The sequence below is a fragment of the Pongo abelii genome, chromosome 4, assembly GCF_028885655.2.
Source record: "Pongo abelii isolate AG06213 chromosome 4, NHGRI_mPonAbe1-v2.0_pri, whole genome shotgun sequence".
Classification (NCBI taxonomy): Eukaryota; Metazoa; Chordata; class Mammalia; order Primates; family Hominidae; genus Pongo; species Pongo abelii.
Window position 1 is genome coordinate 7,794,372 of NC_071989.2, and position 20,557 is coordinate 7,814,928.

Consider the following 20,557-nt stretch of genomic DNA (forward strand, 5'->3'; position numbering starts at 1 on the left):
GTTTCTCAGATGTTTCCTATTCTTTGGTGTTCACAGTAGTCCTCCATATTGTCTGTGAATTGATCAATAATGGTTGTGGTTCCTATCTATGACACTGTCTCCCAAATCCCTTAGCCAGAGCTGTTGAGACACCAACTGCTCTTCAAGGTGATGGTGATGTTAATAACAACTGATGTTGCTGGAAGCTGTTTTTGTCTCAAAGACACTTATCCTTCCCATGACAAAGGCTTGCTACTGTGTCTGCAAGAAGTTGTCAGATTTTTCCTGAGTTTTTTTTCTTGCAGAACTGAAAAGTCTCAAGGGATGGGTGTTACTTCACTTGGACCAAGCCATTATGTTAACTCACCTGGAGGCTAGAAATGTACCTTTAATTCTAGAGACACATGTACCTTTAATTCTAGGGACATGGAGAATTAAATGTACCTTTAATTCTAGGGACATGGAGAGCTTGAACAAAGCAGATAACTAACAAGGATCCCTAAAGACCAATTAGTTCTGTGCTGGAACTTTAGCCCAGTAAAATAAGTACTTTCTGGAAAGCACATAAATACGGTGTTTAAGCAGCAGTGATAAACAGTGCTTAGCCTCATCCAGAAGCTCTAGATTGCAACTGGCTGAAATGTCTGCAAAAGTTTACCTTCCCAGCCTTAGCAACAGCCTCCTATCAGGAAGAGCACTGGAGATGCTCGGACTTGCACCTGTCATTGAGATGCATGAACTAAGCACCTTCCTTGTATTTTTCTGCTTTCCTTGATTTTCCCGTGTCTCATGGAAATCCCAATGGCTGGAATTTTGGATATTGCGATGTATTTTGACAATGTCCTAACGAGGGATTGATTGATGATGAACTGAAGGAAAGTCTTGAGGAAGAACAAGAAAACCAATCCCACACAGGAAAGGTCAGGAAGAGCTGCAGGCCTCACCCTGGGGCAGATGGTCTGTGGATATTCCCAAGAACCTGAAATTGTTTTCATGTCTTTTCTTTAAATGAAGAATATATTTCAAATTTGCATTCCAAGCCATAATATAGTCAAGTTAATATTGAAAATATTTTCAATTCCTTTCAGATTTACCATCTCTTTCCCCACTCTGCCTGTTTCCTGCACCCTATGCCATTTCAGAAAGTGAGGAGCACAGCATGCTTTTCTGTGCCTGATACCCACTATCAGGGCAGCAGGGAGGGAAGCAATCCCAGCTGCCTAACTTTAACAACAAAGCAAGTCGTCCTAGGGCTATGCAGGGTCTAACAAGCTTCTTTTCCTTCTATAAAGAGCAACTGTTAGTGAACTACTTCTCTATCTGACCTAAAACAGAAAATGTCCTGTGGTTTAGACTCATCTGCAGGAAGAAACTCGATATTTAGGCTCTTTTGTTTTGTTCTGTTTGATTTTAGAATGGGGGGAGGGATTCACAGGGCCTGTGGCATAGACTCCACAGAATGTGCAATGCTTCTAATCATCAGTTCTTCCATGTGATGCTAAAGCCATGCCCAGCCCAACCACATCAGATCGCACTGAGGTAGCAGTGGCTTCCAACTTAAAATCACTCTTCTTCACAAAAGGAAACCACAACTGCATTAATCAGGACACATGATTGTCTCCACAGCAAAGGGCCAGCACTCCCAGTCCAACCCCCCAACACACACACACTTTCGTCATCTCTTCTGACCTGCCACTGCCTCCGGAGCTCGTTTCTAAGCAGGAGCCTATTCCTTAATTTGTGGTTCTGCTGCAGCACTGGCATGTCTGGCTTGGCATTTATGAACACAGCTCTGAAAAAGCGGGAGCCTTTGAGCCATCTGTCCCTGGAGGATGTTGGGCCATCTTTGCTGCAAGTTCACATGGCATTCTGGTCCATCTGTGTCCAAGCCAGAGAGGAGAGAATGCCCAGAAACCCCTTAGGGAAGATGAGCCATTTCCAAGCCAGCACAGTCATTTGTCCACTCATTTATTCATTTTCACAACACACTTGTATTGAATGCCCTTGATATGGAGCATGGGAACCCTGGCTGAGCTGTTGATCCCATACTTTACCAGCCAGCCATGGGCCAGGAGGAAGGTACTGCCTCAGTGGCTCAAGTTTGGGAGAAGAGTCCAAAGAGGAAATCCACAGGATCTGCAACAAACACAGCAGGAGAGGGCACCATGAAAGTAGACCGAGTGTGTCTTAGCAATTCCCTGCTGCTTCTCAAGTCAGAGTTAGATGAAGATTTTCTGACAAGGCATGGGACTGACTTATTTTGCCTTATGCATCTTAACCTCAGATTAGTTTTCTGGGGTGTTTTATCTTGTTTTACGCAGGACAATGTTGTCTTCTGGCTCTGTGATTGAGGTCCCAATCCCTTGCTGAGTGAGGCTCAGTGAGCAGACTCGTCCTTGTGGCATTATCAATTCGGACAAGACATTTGCTTTCTGCATCGTTTGACATTGACGATTCCTGAGGATTTGGGGGTCACTTGTGGACAAAGCCAGGCATTTTCTAATGTAATGGTGTAACCAGAGGCAGGAAAGAAAGACAAAAGATAGATTAGCTGAAGACCATGAGGATATTGTGTGGGTAAAGGGGAAGGAAGTCATTGTCTCCTTGTTAGCCTGGTCTTTATGAGCCGTGGCCCTCAGTGATCAGTGAACCAATTTTTTTATTTATCCCAATTAGTGACCTGAGAAGATACGATTTTACCTCAGCTAACCACTGTTAACGACACAACAGAAATTAGACTCCTTTGGGTACTTTTCTTTTTCAAAATATTCACCCACAGAAATGTAAAGTTTTTGAAGGTGGGATAATGTTTGTGTCTATGTGCCTGGACTGCTTTCCCTCCTGAGAATCTTGAAAATGTCCTTTTTTACTCCATCTGAAGTGTCTGCCTTCAGGTTAGAGGCTGGTTCACTAAGCAATTCCTCCATCTCCCTCACCAGTACGTTGGGGTGTGGTGTTCTTTTGGACTCCTGAAACTTGATGAGCAAAATGATTACTCCATTAACAACCTCAGGCAGAGGACCAACTGCAGACACCTGTGTGGCACGTGAGCATCTGAGTCCCCAGTGTCTGATTTTTAGATATGAAAGGAAGTGTGTTCCATCACATTTTGGCTACCATTGTTGTGTTGGAAATCATATAGTTAGAAACTTTCTCAGTTATTTTAGCTGTATCTTCTCTACTTCATAACTCAATGACGGTGCCACCCTAACACATGAGAGTCCAAAGTAGATTTCATCCTTAAAACATAAAGGAGAGAGAGAGAAAGAGAGAGGGAAAGAGAGAGGGAGGAGAGAGAGCTCATACCCAACTAGCTGTGCAGCTCATATTTCTCTAAACAGCTGACGTGATTGGTGGTCTGAATTGTGTCCCCCAAAATAAGATATAAAGCTTCAGTCCCCAGTGTCTCAGAATGTGACCTTATTTGGAAATAGAATCATTGCAAGTGGAATTAGTTAAGATGAGGTAATGCTGAAGGAGGGTGGCCCCTAATCCAGTATAAGTGATGCCCTCCTAAGAAGATGGCCAGGTGAAGAGACAGACACACAGGAATGCCACGTGATGATGAAGGCAGGGATTGGAGTCACGTGGTGGCAAGCTAAGAAAAGCCAGTGATGGCCAGCAAACCACCTGAAGTGAGACCAAGGCAAGGAAACATTCCCTAAGAGTTTCAGAAGGACATGGCCCTGAGAACATCCTACTGTCAGACTTCTAGCCCCCACAACTCTGAGATGATACATTTCTGTTATTTTAAGTCACCTAGTTTATGCTATCTCATTATACCAACTCTAGGAAGCTAATTCAGAGATCAACACAACTAACTACTCTGCCAGAAAGATGTCCTGGGATTTTAATGTACCTCTCCCTGTCTCCCACCATGCTCCATGCTCCTCCTTCTCCCCGCCTTTCCCATGTACACACAAAGAGTGAGGTGATCTAGGAACGGATCTACGGTGGAGAAATGTCACTGAAACCATAGGGGCCCTAACAGCATCCATCCACAAGTGGCCCACACAAGAGAGAAGTCCTTCAGTAGAAGCTGGCAGTTCTCTTTTGCTAACGGAATGAAAGAAGTCTTCAGAAATCCAAGTGAAATCCAGAAAAGCCAGATGGAGTCCCTAGTAGTTGTCAGAGAACTTCAGAAGAGAAAAAGGTGGCCGTGTTTTGGTGTGCCAGTTGGCTCTGTGGGCTGCTGGTGCCTCGTGATTCCTGGGATCCATTTAGGTCTGCACTTTCAAATCCACTCCCCAGTCCTGCAGGGAGAGCCTCTGCTGGTCTAGCTTCATCCAAGCTCCCCCTCCACCCACCGCTATTCCTCAGGAAGACTCAAGATCTGGGAGATGGGTGAGCAGGGTATTTCTACCCCCATAAACCAAGATTCAAATGCATTAATGTGAGGACTCCCCAGACAGGATTTCTCCCAATAGGTTGCTTGTGTGAATTTTCTGTCTGATTAACTGAAAACCCAGCCAGGTCTTGAATTGTCTAAGAGGGTCCTACCTATGTCTCTGTCAGTGAGAGGGATCTAAGCTGGCTCTGTATGTTTGGGGCATCTGGTCCTTTAGTTAGAAATGCAAAGGGGACTTGCGTTCTGATTTGTTGCACTAATGAAGCTCCTATAAATCCTGGCCTGAGATTTACTCTTAGTTTAGGAATTATGGGGGTGGTGGGTAGAAGAAGGGGATGTCATAGATGCTTTCTCTGGCCCCTTGGAATTGTAAAGTAATGTGATGTTCACAAAGCAGCATGCCAATTAAAAACTCAGCCTACACTAGCTTCTTAGGATGTTGTTAGCTGTGTGGTACCACTTTCACTATTCAATATAGCATGAACATGGTCAATATAGGGTAAAAAGAGTTTAAAATTCATGAAAGTCAGAGTCAGAATTGGTTTTAAACATCTGCACCCATCGGTCACTTCAGCTGTGCTGTTGGACACCGCAATCATAGGCTCAGAAAGGAGCAACTTCATCTTATAAAATCAAAGCCAGTGAAACAAGAAGGCAGCACTGCTCCCCAGCGTCATTCTCAGAGAGAAATGGTGACCTCCTTAAGTTTCACGAGCTCAGATTCCTCCAGCCGCCGCAGGTTTGGTGGGGAGGAAAGAACTCCTAATGCAAGCACAACCTTATTGGAGAGTTCTCTGTGGCTCTAAGCCCATAAGCCACTGGGACCAGGCAATTCTCTTTCCTCATTCCTGCAGGAATCCACCTTTTCTTTGCGCTTGAGTCTTTCATTCTGTTAATAATATTCTCCAGTTTGTGTTTCCTTATCTTTTTCTCTAGTTTCTTAGCCCCACCCCACTCCCCTAACTTATCATTCTGTAATTAATGTTAAAAATCACAAGTACCATTTGGAAAGAGTTTCCTATGTGTCAGGCTCTGTGCCAGGGATATAAATATTTAATGTAGTGGCTAAAACAGCCTGCATGGTAGGGGTTGGTACCCACCTTTGACTGATGGGGAAAGTGATGTTTGAAGGGGTTTATGCAAGGTCCTATAGCTCAGGATTGAAACCCAGGCTCTCTTGCTTTAAAGCCCGCCTGGGCTTTTTAGTACTACACCAAAGCCTCTTGTTATCTCATTTGTCCTTGAACCCCCCACAGAGAAGCTGGAAAAATAAAAAAAGCAAGGACAACACACAAGCAGAAAGTGATGACCTGCTGTTTGTAGTTGATCAAATGCTATCGATGCTGCTTATGTGACATGGTGTCCATGCATTATCCACTTTTATTTTTCGAGTCTTAGTTACAGTCCTATGTGGGAAATGTTCACATGTCAGCATTTGAAGGATGTGTGGTTGTTCACTGCCTGGAATGTGATAGTGAGGATTGGGGGAGCCCACCCAGTGTAGTGACATCTTGGCAGGGATGCATGACTGATGTCATTTATTATCAACTTGAACCTGAGGTCACTCGGGCAGTGTACCCAGAATTTTCATCTCTGTTATGCCTTTGTGATACAAAATCATATGAAAGAGTGAATAAGATTGGATGACTGCTTGAAAGTTATATGAAACTGTGTAATTCAGCTTGCAGAAATTAAGTTCCGTGCTTCATGTTTATACCTCACGTGATTACTCATTTCAAGCATACTGTCTCTTTCCGAGAGTAATGATGAAAACATTGAAGAAACCATAGATCCAATTACCCATATTGATCCCAGAAGTATAAAGAAAATGTTAATATTCTTGTATGTCTTCTTTTCATATTTCGTATAGCTTGATATAAAGTAGGAAGTCTGTATGATTTTACTGTGCTCTCAAAATAGGGATTTTTGTTTTGTTTTAATGCAAGCTGGGTTTGGAAGGAGATTTGAAACATGTGTTTGGCTGGTATATGATGTAGACAGGCACTAGAGAATCTGATATTTGTTGATATTCAAATTCTAAGTCCTGTATGCATGTTGTTTTGTTGCGTTGTTGTCTGTCTGTTTTTTAATAGACCAGGCATTTGGAAAGACCTGAAGACCATGGGCTCTGTGTCTCTCTCTATATTCTTCATCACACTGCTTGTTCTGGGCAGACAGGTAAGAAGTCTGTTTATACATATGTATGTATACCTTCTCTAAAGTGCTGTATTAATAGTGCTTTGCTGTGCATTGTAGTTAACCTTCTTGGAAACAGACATCTAAGAATCAGAATCATCTTATCACTGAAGTTAAAACTAGTTAGTACAGGGTGTGGATGCTTTGATATAGACAAAAGGAAAAATATCTTTCTTTTTTTCCACAAAAGGCAAATGTTATGAATGGCTGAAATTTTAATCAGTTAATTTCCTGTTAAATCTCAAAACAAATTTTGTAGGTTTTGTAAGCCTACGAAAGTGTTCCTTCAATAACTGACACTATTTGAAAAAAAAAAAAAATCTCCCCTTGACTAGGGCTTTCATTTGCATTTCAGAATATGTAGCACACTTGTTTGAACTGGGCCTGAATACCTTTGCTGTCATTTGCAATCATTCCTAGAAATATGATCCCCTGTTAAAAAGTTTTATTTTGCAATGCAAATGAAACTGTTCTTCCTTCTTTGGTCCCTCCACCCCTTCTGGTCTCCCATAGAGGCTGTGGGTGCAAGATTTTTAAAGACAATTATTCTTCCTCTGCCTTCAACAAAGACAGTTGCCCAAAGACTACAAGACTCATCTGAAGCCAAGCACCTCTGCCTTGTCCACAGTCTGTTTTAAGTTCTATGAAGGGTGGTATGAAACAAACAAAAAACAATGATTTATGTATTTGGAAAGAACCCATGAAGAAGCAATGCCAATTCAATTAAATCTGCCCAATATCTAAGAGGTACACTATATACTTATGAGTTTGGGTCTGGCTTCCAGTTGGCTTCCAGTTCTCCCCACCCAAAAGCTGTTAGTAATTGCATAGACAGTTGGACCGAGTCTGGATCTGGCTGTCAGGCCAGCAGTCCGGGACAACTGTCCTCCTCTAGCTTCCTAAGCAATGTGAGCTGCAGCCTCCCTAGGAGCTCATGGTGCAGCCCTCATCCATCTCCCTAGCACCGAGCTGTCCTGTCCTGCTGCAAAGCTGTTTGAGGTCCCTTCTTCCTACCCCACCACCCCTCTTGCATTTTCTCTGTTCTGCATTCTTCAGCTTGCAGTTTTGACAACCTGCACCATATCCAGTTCTTTTTCCCTGGTTTCTCCTGCAACCCATTTTTCTTTTCTCACGACTGGCCATCTTTCTGCTCTCACTCATATGGCAGGCATGCTCTCCCTTGAGTACCTTATAATTTAGATGTGAGAGAATTGCACTTCCTTGAATAATATCACCTAGATGATCATTTCTCAGAAAACAATGCAGCCATCTCCTCTGTGGGATCACCTGTTTCTCCATTTCGTACTGGAGATGCTTTTTCCTGCTAGAATCATCTCTCAGATTCCTTCACAGCAGCAAATTTTAAGAACCTAGTATCAAATTAAATTATCCCAACTTTGTTATTGGTCATTGAGATGATACACATTCAGTACCACTACATAATTATGGTTGAGTCCAATGGCTGACAGTTGATCCATTACCCTCTAATTAAGATAAATAATCAAAAGTGTTCAATATTATGATTGAGCACTAATTTTACACAATTGGGTTGATACCAGTCTCATAGGGAGTCATTCCATTTTTGTCTTTAGTGTAGCAAAAAGTAATATTTACATCTAGAGGCCTAGAAAAATTATTACTCCCTCTAAAGGATTTACCATTCTTCATAACCATTCTTTAACACCAGCTATAAATCACCAAATCTATATAAGACACTGTGGGAAATACCAAGGTGAGCCAGGAGGCTGACCTGCAAACCAAAATCATTGAGTGAATGATTTACTAAGGCCCCAAGTCTTCTGGGTAAGAACTTTGAAGTCTGTGATACAGTGCTTTAGTACTCCCTTCCCCGAAAGGAGGGGAGGTATATCACAAAACACTCCATATTGGAAATAAGATTTTTCAAGTGCCATAAGTCAAGCATTCATGGCCTCAGTTACTGTATTTCCTGACTGGTTTATTAAATGATAGTATATGCATTTTGCAACCTATTTTCATTGTTATTTGTCCTGCTCCATGACCATCTTTTTTGAAATGATGGAGATAAGTTTGCTTTCTGAGCAAATCAGTATACTAAATATTGCTTTAGGTGTCTAAGTAGCCTTGAAGAAAACATAACACATCTCTTGTGCAACAGGTACAGTACTACTTGCTGTACCTAAAGTCTAGTTTATGATAGATGTGATAGCCAACTCAGGGGTCTCTTTTGAAAAAGAAAGAAGCTTAGTGTCTCAGCAGAGCTTAAACAGCAGCACATTGAGGTGGGATACATTTATACTATAAAACCAGGGGACAGTCTACATGACCTCAGAATGAAGCTGTTGTTTTGTAGGAAAGCTTAGAACCCAAGCATCTACAGGGTCACCAACTGCCCTGTACTCCAGCCCAGTGACTGGTTCTTCTGCCTATGTAGAAAGATGTGAAGCCCTCCAGTTCCTCAGGTTGTTTTCAGAATCAGAAAATCTCAGAACTGCCCTTGAGGCTGTGCTAGATGAGAGCCCCAGCAGGGAGGGTCATGGGGTCCCAGGCATGTCCTGGAGGATTCGCCCGGGCTCTTCCTTCTGTCTCACTCATTGTTGATAGAGCCAATGAAAAGCAAATTCGGTGTCTCTTCATGGGATCTGGGCCCCTGAAAACCTGTAGAGTAGCCCCAGGCAGAATCCGAGAGGTGGGTGGCAATCCGAGGGATGGGAGGCTCTCGAAGCTGAGGAAGCCTGTGTGTCTCTCCCTGTTCCTCCCCTGCACACAGAATCCTCTGTCTCCTCCGCAGCACTGCCCTCCCCGAGTCACCCAGGCAGGGGCTTCATCCTGGCCTCTGCTAGACACTTGTGCATGGCCTCCCGCCATGTCTCTGAGTCAAATCCCCCCCTCCTTTCTCTTGTAAGGACACCCGTCTTGAGGTTTAGAGCCGACCCTAGATCCAGGATGATATTATCCTGAGATCTTTAACTGAATCACATCCGTAAAGACATTATTTCCAAATCAGGTCACATTCGCAATAACAAGGGTTAGGACTTGGAACTATCTTTTGGAGGATTATTATTCAATGCATTCCATTTGATTGGGGATTTTTTTTTAAGTCTTTTTTGAGGGAGCCCTTCATATGAGCTGCTAATGTGCCAGCAGCAGTGTCTAAACGAGCCTCTGTTTAGACAGAGGATTCTAAACAGATTGCATTGCTTGGGAAGGTGATACATGATTGATAGATGGATAGATAAATAGAAAGGTAGGTAGGTAGATAGATAGATAGATAGATAGATAGATAGATAGATAGATTCGGCAAAATGTCATTTCGGTTCAGTGCAGCTGGTTCCAAAATACTCTGATTATTTTTAGTAGACTTACAAAATGCTTACCTGTTATGCAATAACAATGGCTCTGAAAACCTGAGCAACATCCTAGCATGGCGCACGGAAACCTTTCGTGCTCACTTGGGTTGGACTTGCTGCCTTAACTGCTCCCTTGGAGGTGGTTTCATCTCATGCTTCACTTTTGTCTAATTTGAAGTGTGCACCTGTGTTTTCTCAATGCCCCCACCACTGGGTGCATCTATAATTTTAGTTTGAAGCCAGACACACCACTGATTTATTTTTTTAAAAATCCATTCTTCAAGTCAGAAGGCTTTTCTAGTCAATGTAGTGCATAATTTCTATCAGTCCATGGTGTGGAAATTCTGGCATGAATGTGAAACTTTAAATATAAACAAACTTTTATTTTTGGGGTTTTGTTTTTGTTTTTTGAGACACAGTCTCGTTCTGTTTCCCAGACTGGAGTACAGTGGCTCAATCTCGGCTCACTGCAACCTCCACCTCCTGGGTTCAAGTGATTCTCCTGCCTCAGCCTCCTGAGTAACTGGGATTACAGGCGCACACAACCAGGCCTGGCTAATTTTTGTATTTTTAGTAGAGACGGGATTTTGCCAGGTGGGCCAGGCTGGTCTCAAACGCCTGACCTCAAGTGACCCACCCACCTTGGCCTCCCAAAGTGCTGGGATTACAGGCATGAGCCACCATGTCTGGCTAAATGCTAAATATAAACAAACTTTTAAAATATCTTTTTGGCAGGTTTTTGAAAATACCTTACTACATGAGATAAACATAAATGCCACACCAGAGGAGGAGGAGTTTTCCTAATGTATGGCAGATAATTTGAATCAAACATAACTAATGAATGACCATTGTTCTTTCAAATTTCAAAATGTGGATTTTAAATTTTTTTAATTCCCATTTGTGCGTGAGAGGCCATCTGTGTGCATGTGTGTGTGTTTTGTTTTACTTTGTACTGTCATTGGTAGAATTAGTCAACTCAACAAAGCAAACCAAAAACTCGCAGTTAGCTCTTCTTTGCATTTATTTGTCAATAAGTGACTATCTGTGTGAAATATACACTCTCCACTAAGCCCTTCTATTACAGGAGGATCCATTCAAGACTATTTCATTATATTAAATTATTTACATCATAGGAGGCATAAAATGATGCCAAGACTCTTTGTCAGTAATTGGGCCTCTCCATTCCTACAATGTTAGTAATAACTACTTTTAAAATACATTATATTTTAATACATTATAAAGCATGAACACAGGTTTTTACTAACAGGCACTATCTTAATTAATATCAAAATGAACTTTTCTCTAAATGTAACGAATGGCATTCTGTCAGAACAGCACAATCCCAAGTGGAAAAAAAGTCCATATTTTGCAATGATTACATAATTATACAATTTGTGTTAGGGAAAAACTAATTTACAAATGCTAAAGGCAAACTGCCATAAACGAACAATACAGTTTTTATTCAAATCATCAAAAAATCCACTCTCTCTACAGAGGTATTTTTCATTTTTCATTTATTCATCATTTATATTCTACAATGCCTCTTTTCAAAAAATAATTTAAGCCATCTTTTAGTAGCATAACTTTGCAGGAAGCTTTAATGGCACTTTGAATTTAAGCCTCCATATAGCTGATTTCCCTGTGTCTGAGGCTGGTTCTTGTTTTTTGCAAATCCATGTCAGAGGTTGACTGAAGGACATTTCAGGGACACAGAGGGCTTTATAGGGAGGGTGGAAGTTCTGTTTGGGGGTTCTTTTTTCGGTTTCATTTTGTTCTTTTTGTTTTCTCTTTAAAACCTCCACTCTCTGGCAGGACAAGATGCCTATTGTTTCTTTACCTCTGTGTCCTCTTGTAACAGAATGAATATTACTGTAGGTTAGACTTCTTATGGAAGAACAAGTTCAAAAAAGAGCGGGAGGAGATAGAAACCATGGAGAACCTGAACCGCGTGCTGCTGGAGAACGTGCTTCCCGCACACGTGGCTGAGCACTTCCTGGCCAGGAGCCTGAAGAATGAGGTCAGACCGGGGGGGCTGGGGGCTGGGGGATGGGGCTGGATGCTGTGATGACCTGGGTGAGGGCTGAAAGCTTCTTCAGTGACATAAAGGCTGCAGTACTTCGCACATCTGAGTGTTCAAAATGGCCAAGATTGGCTTGAATTGTTCAGTTTTCAAGAAAATATTGATTGGTTGTAGAGATATCAGTTGAGAATAGTGGGTTAGAATGACCTCTAAAAGTCTGAGTTTGGAGGTGGATTCATTATTAGAGATTTTTTCCCCAATCATGTAAAGTTCTGAATGTCTATTATGAGGCACTAGGATCCCAAATATGCCTCCAAAGAAGCCACTGCTCTCTCCCCAGTGTGGGAAGAGGCCTGCCTTACCAGCATGCAATGGAGGCTCAAACCAAGAGGCAGCGTTAAACCATGCCTTCCACACGCCCCCTGTTTCCCCACACTCAGCTTCCCTGAGAGCCTTCCAAGGCTTTTAGAATTTCAAAGATACCAGATACACAGTGAGTGTGACAGGATTTAGGAGTTATCTACACAAGAGCAGACCAAAGACCTGAGTCCATCCGTTAGAGTGGATGGAAATGGGAATTTCATGGAGTGTTTATCCGAATGGATTAGCTAGAGTTGCAAAGACTACAATGTCAGTTAAATATTGAAATGGGTTTTGAAGAGAGATGTTGTGAGATGTCTTTAATATTGTATTGCTGAAGTGCAAGAGAAAGCAGATGTGTCTACATTTAGACTTAACGTGAGAAGGATGTATCTGAGCATCCACAGGATGCAAAGCCCTGCGCTCAATTCTGTGGTGTTTCCCAGATGTCTGAGATGTGTCAACCAAGAAGTGTCTGAGACAGGTCTCAATCAAGTTAGAGGTTTATTTTCCAAGGTTGAGGATGGTGCCCAGGAAAAAGAAACACAAGTTACACTAGGATTCTTGGCCTGTGCTTTTCCCAAAGAGAGTTCTGAGGACTTCAATACTGAAAGGGGAAAGGGTGGACAGTAGGGGAAGGAGGAAAAGGAATAAAAAGAGAAATGGGGTAGACGGGAGGTGGTTACATTCTTGTGAGGCTTGATTAGTGCTCATTGAAACCACATTTTCCATGTGAAAAGAGAGGAGTCAGAAAAGCCCATTATGCCTTCCTCTGCTTGAGCCAAGGGATGATTTCTGGTCTGGTCTTTGTCCAGTATCTGTGAAGATCAGCTATTAATTTGCATTGCCAGGATGAGAGTCAACAGAACTCTGTTTTCTGGTTAGTTTTTTTGTGGGGTGTCTATTCTGAAAGATTTCAGGGCCCACAAGGAATTCTTTCCTGAGCAGTTGTGAGGGAGGCCACCTAGGGTGCTCTGTGGCCCTTCTATGTTGCAGCCATCCATGTGGGAACAAAAAGCAGGTAGTTTCTTGCATGACCCAGTTCCCAAGCTTAACTTGTAGTGAGTTTGGGGTCCTGAGATTCTTTTTTCAGAGGTGTAACCCCTGTTCTTAGGACATTTTCACTGAGGTGTGGGAGGCATGCGCAAAAGAGACGGGGGTCACCTGTAGATGGATGAACTCCTTAATGGATAAGCTCAACCCAGATGATACCAGAACACAAAGCAACCTGCAGTGAGAAGCCTTGGAACAGTATTTTTCTGTAGCGGATTTGAAGTTGGCATTAAGAAGAAGGTGCCAGGTGGCAGATGAGGTGCTAGACATCACCACTCTCATCTTCCCGGAAACATTCAGGGCACAGTGGGTCTTCCAGGGCTATACAACAAGTCTCATGGCCCGCTGGCTTTCCTGTCTCTTCTCCTGGTGTTTATTACATTTGGTGGGTTCTTCAGCACCTGATTTTCCTATTGATCACAGGTAATAAAATCACGATGTCTATTAAAGGGCCCTCTGTTCTCGTTAACAAGGGTCTCCAGCCCATTTTTAAATTCAGCAAGGTCCCCATGTTTCCGCTGCCCTGTAGCCAGGCTGGTGGTGGCCCAGGATACAGAGATGAATGGGATTAGAGGTGGCCTCATCCTCCGTGGGCGCCTCCTGGGGATAGGATCCTGTTATCTCCAAGGACACGGGGGTGTAAATATGGTACTCCAGAAAGGCTGCCACCATGAGGAAGTGGCTTCTGAATCTGGAAAGAAAGTGCTAGAAACTAGCTGGGAGAAGGGGGCCAGGGGGAGAGAGGAACAGGGAGAGAACATTTCAGGCTCCAAGGGGCTACTTTTCCACAGGTGCCAGGAAAGTGCCTAATTCAAGACCTGAGAAGAGCCCACTGGAGCAGGCAGGAAGAGAGCAAAGGGAGATGAGTAAGGGAGCTGATGCCGGGCACAGTGGCTCACGCCTGTAATCTCATATTTTGGGAGGCCAAGGTGGGTGGATCACCTGAGGTCAGGAGTTCAAGACCAGCCTGGCCAACAGGGAGAAACCCTGTCTCTACTAAAAATACCAAAAAAAAAAAAAAAAAAAAAAATTAGCTGGGCATGGTGGTGGGTGCCTGTAATCCCAGCTACTTTGGAGGCTGAGGCAGGAGAATTGCTTGAACCTGGAGGTGGAGTTTGCAGTGAGCCGAGCTCGCGCCATTGCACTCCAGCCTCAGAGACAACAGCGAAACTCCACCTCTAAATAAATAAATAAACATCTTAAAAAGAATTTGAGAGCTGATAGGAGGGTCCCTTCCTGGACATGGGCTCAGAGGAAAGCTCTGGAGCTTGAGAAGCTCTGTGAAGGTCTGTGGGGAGCACAGAAGGTACACTGGCCCCAGGGTTCAGCCTCACAGCCCTGCAGAGCCCTGTCTCATGTCCTGACAGCCTCCCTGGGCCAGACCTCCAGGAATAGCAGGTTCTCTCTGCTCTTTCTTGTTTGCTTGGCTTATTCTAAGCAAGCATCAGAATACAGTTATCCTCCTTGGAAATAATAAGGAAAGGCAAGATGGGGAAGGAGAATAAAACCTAGAGCTACACAGTGTGGCCTCAAATCTTACTCCCAACATTGTCTGTTCCTGTGAACATGAGCTGGTTACTTCCCTGTCCGAGCCTCACCGTCCTCATCCATAAAAGAAGAAGCATGGTGCCTTGCCTTCCAGTTGCAGGAGGCAGGCTGAGGGACATCTGCATGGTGCCTTCGCACTGCAGCCCCCCAGGTGAGGCGGGCATTTCACAGAGGTGTGCACGGCACCCACATCCACACAGGTGGGATATGCATGAGAGGGAAGACAGCAGCGAAGTGCGGGTGTTGGCAGCTCACAGTGAGTCCTCCATTTCCTTCGTGGCCCTGCTGTGTACCAGGGACCTTCATGCCACTGCACAACCCTCTGGTGCTCCTGAGGGTGACGTGACATTTTCCTCCAAGTTTCCTAAGGAGTGCTGCTGTTGGGTTAAAGACACACAGTGTCAGCTGGGTGCGGTGGCTCAGGCCTGTAATCTCAGCACTTTGGGAGGCCAAGGCGAGCGGATCATGAGGTCAGGAGTTCAAGACCAGTCTGGCCAACATAGTGAAACCCCGTATCTACTAAAAATACAAAAACAAGTTAGCCGGGCATGGTGGTATGTGCCTGTAATCCCAGCTAGTAAGGAGGCTGAGGCAGGAGAATCACGTGAACCCGGGAGGCAGAAATTGCAGTGAGCCGAGATCGTGCCTTTGCACTCCAGCCTGGGCAACAGTACGAGACTCCATCTCAACTGCAACAACAACAACAAAAAAGACACACACTGTCTCCTGTAGCATTCACCACCCTGCGAGCTCCATGGTGTAAGGCTGAGTAGTGGGGCAGGCAGCACGGCCTAACAGGAGCCCAGAGTGGGGACTCAGGACCTGGGCTGAGCCCTGGTTTTGGCACTGCCTCACTGCAAGGGCAGCTCGGGAACTTTCCAGGAACAAAGCAGGAATGGGAACATTTAGATGAAGCCAGCTCTGGGCTTTGTTTCTGTATTTGTCAAATAAAGAAGGTGAACCCCTTGGGGGTGTCATCACAGCCACTGTAGCCCTGTGTGTACATGGGGACCTGTCTTTAAGCATTGAAATAAATCCGCCTGCAGATGATCAGTGCCTGTTCAAAAAGCTTCCAGTTGCAGCACCTGAAGATGGTTCCTTTCTTCATTCAGGAAATACAGGGTCCTCAAATCTACACCTGACTGGGGGCAGCCTACAGCCCTGTAGGAAAATGAAAGAGCTTGGTTTCAGAGCTCTTCAGACTTGGACCAGCACGGATGGCTCCACGTTCTGTAACAGGCATGCCAAGGATGTTTGGATGACGCTCAAGGCCAGTGATTCCTGCCTGGTAGGCTTGCAGTCTCGCTGCTGACCTGACACGGTTCTCTGGAAGGGAGAAGAGTGGACACTGAACCTTAAATCAGAGCATCATCATTCCCACTATGATGCTGGGAAATGACATGATCGTGTCATTCTGCTCAGCTGGCGGGCTGCAGGGTTCTCTGTATTTAATCACACAATGCAGATCTTCCTTTGGCTGTAACATTTCAAATTTTACTACCAATTTCTGTCTAAAAGGGTAAGCAATGGGGGTGATGGCTACTCTAGCAGCCATTGTAAGACTTGGGGACTAAACTATAAAAAGGAGCCCCCAGTCCCCACCACAATCAGAGCAGCCACATGCTGTCTCCTCAAGGACCCTGTACTCCCCCAGGGGAGGTTTGCTAGCCAGTTGCAGGAACAGTGAGTGTGGGGAGATTCTGGAGGCTTCAGTCCCCATGGGAACAGCACTGCATGCAAAACACAGCCCACACAAAGGGTTTGAGCAAGAAAGAGAGGCACCAACCCCCTGCCAAAAGTTCTCAGAGTTCCCACAGTGAGTCTCAGAAAGGGAGAGTTTTGTTTGGTTCTGAAAACACATAATGAGGGTGTTATAAGGAGAGCCACCTGCGTGCATAAAGCATAGCAAAGTCGTGCCCCTCCCTTCTGTGGAATGTCCCCTATGGCCGTTGGACCCTGCTGCCCTAAAGTAGCCTCCTCACTGGACAGAAGAATCAATTTCCTTGACCTAATGATGTAATATTAACCTTGCAATCCCAGACCAGGTGGGGCTAATATTGTGTGGCCTTGCACAGCTGAATGATAACGGTGCCCATGCTGTTTTAGAGTGTAGCTATCATCAAGGTTTCTGTCCCCTCTACAGTGTCAGGACCAAATACTGACATCCTGCCTGAGCTCTTTCCCTCCCTAAGGTTTCCCTGAGCAGAAGCCCTACCCCTTACTGAACCTGCATGGCAAAGTGTGGCTGATGCTGGGACCAAAGAAGTCCCTGCAGACAAGAGCAGCGCTTCTGAAAGTGAAGGACCACCTGCAGCACCTGCTAAACAGGCTATTCCTGGTCCCCACACAAGCCTTCCTTGACATCCTGGGCCCTGAGAGGTGACTGAGAGCAAAGCATCTGTCCCAGCCCTGGCACCTCTTGGTTGTGGGGCCTCAGAGTCCTCTCAGAGACCATTACCAATTTTTGAAGCAATAATTTAGATGAAGCTCTTAGAACTGTGCATGGCATGTAGTAAATACTGTTAGCTATCTTTTAAGCAAATATCCCAGATTCATGCAAAACTTAAGAATCACTGCCCCTGGGAATTGATCAAAAGCTTTCAGAAAGGGCTCCTGCCCAACATTTTTAGAGCCCGAATAAAGTGGAAAACAAAACTCAATGTAATCACTTCGCTCCCGTTCCTGGCATTGGATAAAAAGCACTGTGGGCAGCGTCTGCTTTCCCAGCCCCCTCTCAGCAGGGTGGGCCAAGCCCTGATGCTGAGTGCTCAGTGCCTCTGAATGCAGAGGTCCCGGGGGAGGCTTCTGGGGTGTGGGGTGGATGGGAGCAGGCCCTCAGCCCCTTTGTGTAGGTTACCCCGGCATCCACCACACTAATCCATTTCCACTAAACTCTTGGTGATACTGCTCTGTGAGTCTTCTGGAAATAACACAGGAAAACAAGACTTTGGCAAAAGCAAATATAGCTATACTTCACCAATATTGCCGGTTTGGTTCCAGACCTCTGCAATAAAGTGAATATCACTATCAAGCAAGTCACAAATTTTTGCTTTCCCAGCACATGTGAAGATTATGTTTACACTATACTGTATGTTTTAAGTATTCAATAGCATTATGTGTAAAAAAATGTACATACCTTAACTTTAAAATACTTTGTTGCAAAAAATGCTGACATGGACACACAAAATGAGCACATGCTGTTGGGAAAATGGTGCCATTAGACTTGGTCAAGGGAGGGCAGCAGCAAACATTCACTTTGTGAAAGATGCAATATCTGTGCACTGCAATAAAGCAAGACGCAATACAACAAGGTCTACCTATAAGCCAAAAAAAAAAAAGGACTTGAAGTCATGTTTTATTTCCCTGCATGGGATCAGCTTATACCTGCATCCTTTCTGACTTAACTAGTGAAATACTTCATGCATAAACAGGATGGGAGCTGCTTCCCTGCAGAATCACTGCCCTGAGGATGAATGGCCTCCTGGGACCAAAACCGACAGGTCAGGACTCTGGGAGAGACCAGGCAGGCAGTTCCATTCCTCTCTGTGGCACAACCTGTGGTTGCTGATGACTTTTTGAGTCCGGGGCAGGGCGTCTTTGGATAGCCTCCACTCCATGGCTTCTGGAACAATCCTTGGAAAATGGCACAGCTTATGCCAAGACCTGCATTAACACAGATCATGTCATTTTTGCTCTCCTACCCACTGCATCAATGCACAAAGGAAATTAATTTCCCTTCAGAAATAGGGAGTCAAGAATGATGTAATCGCTGTAACAATCAATTCTGAAAAGGGTTTATTTCAATGGAGAAGTGCTCATAGGCCTGTGCTCGGGCTCATGGGCATAGGGTTGGCTGCCTGTGTCTACCCTGGCTTTGCAGTGCCTCTTCTTTCTCCTGGGCATTTGTGTTACTTAAAACTTCCTGAAGCTTCTCCATCAGCTGCTAACTGTCATGGCCAGATTCAGCCCACACAACCCTCAGGCTCATCAGGAGAGTTCTGTGCACCCAGATGGGAGCCTTCTCTCTTTCGGAAGCCTGTTCTCCCTACCTCTGTGTGTGGCAGGAACATTTCTGAAAAGTCCCTTCAATGGGCATCAAAGCCAGTTCTCATCACTTGGGGAGAAGACTGCATTTTGTCACCAAATCGACCACGTGCCAAGTCCCCGGGTGGTAGAGGATTGTGAGCCAGACAGCCTCATTTGGAGCCTCATTTGCCTGATCAAAACAAGCCACATGAGCCATGGATGCCACCACAGAAATTTGGGAAATGCCCCTCATGTGCAAACAGCACCTCCCTTTCTGCTGGGGAGAGCCCTCCCAGTGACAACCGGGCAGATCACTCAACAGCGCTGAGCTTTAAGCTCTATGCCCATGCGTCCTCTGCAGGAGGGTCAGGCTAGCATGCCCCTGGGGTTTCAATAGACATTTCTGTACTTTCTAGTCATTTGACTCCCCTGAGTAAATTAGGCATTAACTGACAGTTGGGGACACCAGGTGCTTAACGGTTCCCACGTCGGTCAACTCAGGAAACGTGGAAGATCCAAAGCTTCTATGCAGCCCAAGTCAGTGAGACAAAGCACCAGTCTGGTCTGGAAGGTGGGAGACCTGAGCACCGGTGGCAGCTTTGAGTGTTTTCTAGAACACTCCAACCCCCATGCCCACCTGGATGAAAAGCCCCAGACGTCTCCACACCTGGGCCCACGGCACCAACTGCGCTTTATTATGTTTTCTTGATTTTCTCTGTCTCTCCCACCAGACTTTATGCTCCTTAAGGGCAGGGCTTGTGTTCTTTTTCCCTGTGTCCCTAACACCTGGTATGAAGCCTGGCACACAGCAGGCCCTTTGATAAGGCACATGTGTGTGTAACAGGGTGTCAAAGGGAATTTCAGCCTGTGACACTAAGAGACACTTGCTCTCTTATTCCAAAGGAGGCATTAAACAGTGTGCAGAGCTTACAAATGCCTTCTTTGACCTGCAGGGAGCTTATGAATTGGCCAGAAGACTAGAGGTTGAAAGAGGGTTTGGGCAGAATGTAGTGGGGATGAGCCCCCTCCGAGAGGGGAAGGTGGGGATCCCCCCTCACCTCCAGCCTTGTGAACAGGCCAGAACTGCTCAGCCTGGCAGCACTCCATGACTTGAGTCTCTGAGTGGTCCTGGGAAGCATCTCCAACTGGGGGACACCGATAGCAGGCAGGTTCTGATACTTGGAAATGCTGAATGCAGGTGCTGATGGAGCATCTGGGCACACAGGGTGGGGAGCTGTGGTTTGGGACATGGCTGGACTGTCAGTTGTTTGGACAGCAAAGGGTGCTCAGTGTTGCCCAAGGATCAAGCAAGAAAAAGAGAATTGGTGTAGGGTTGTTTTAGATCCAATGTTACAAAGCTGCCTGGGGGACGGAGGGGAGGCAGTGGGAGGTGAAGGCACCTCCACAGTGAAACTCGAAGAAATAGCCCAAAAGCCTGGACCTGAGAGGGTAGTGAGGAGCAGGAGGGACGTGCATGGCCTCCATCATGGAAGACTCAGGATTGGGGGGATGTCCAGGGATGGGCGAAATGGCAGGGAGTCTTCCAAAAACCCATGAAGACATCCACAGGAGGAAAGCCAGGTTTGAGTATTCAGGGAGCAGGATGCAGCTAATAGGAAGCTGTCCTGCCTCACAGCCTCTTCCTCCTTCCCCTGTTCTCCATTCTGGATGGTTTGGAAAACCCAGCTAGCAAGTTAG

The 20,557-nt window shown here is 45.1% G+C and overlaps 1 protein-coding gene across 3 annotated transcripts in view; it reads left to right on the top strand.

The window, feature by feature from the left end:
- Positions 1 to 20,557, top strand: part of ADCY2 (adenylate cyclase 2) — a 430,421-nt gene that overhangs the window by 380,489 nt on the left and 29,375 nt on the right. For 2 of the 3 annotated variants that reach the window (XM_024247608.2, XM_054555396.2), the window contains 2 exons: positions 6,421 to 6,505; positions 11,711 to 11,869. In XM_024247608.2, the coding sequence (XP_024103376.2) occupies positions 6,421 to 6,505; positions 11,711 to 11,869 (244 nt within the window). The remainder of the gene's footprint in view (positions 1 to 6,420; positions 6,506 to 11,710; positions 11,870 to 20,557) is intronic. The other variant, XM_054555397.2, reaches the window with a different exon arrangement.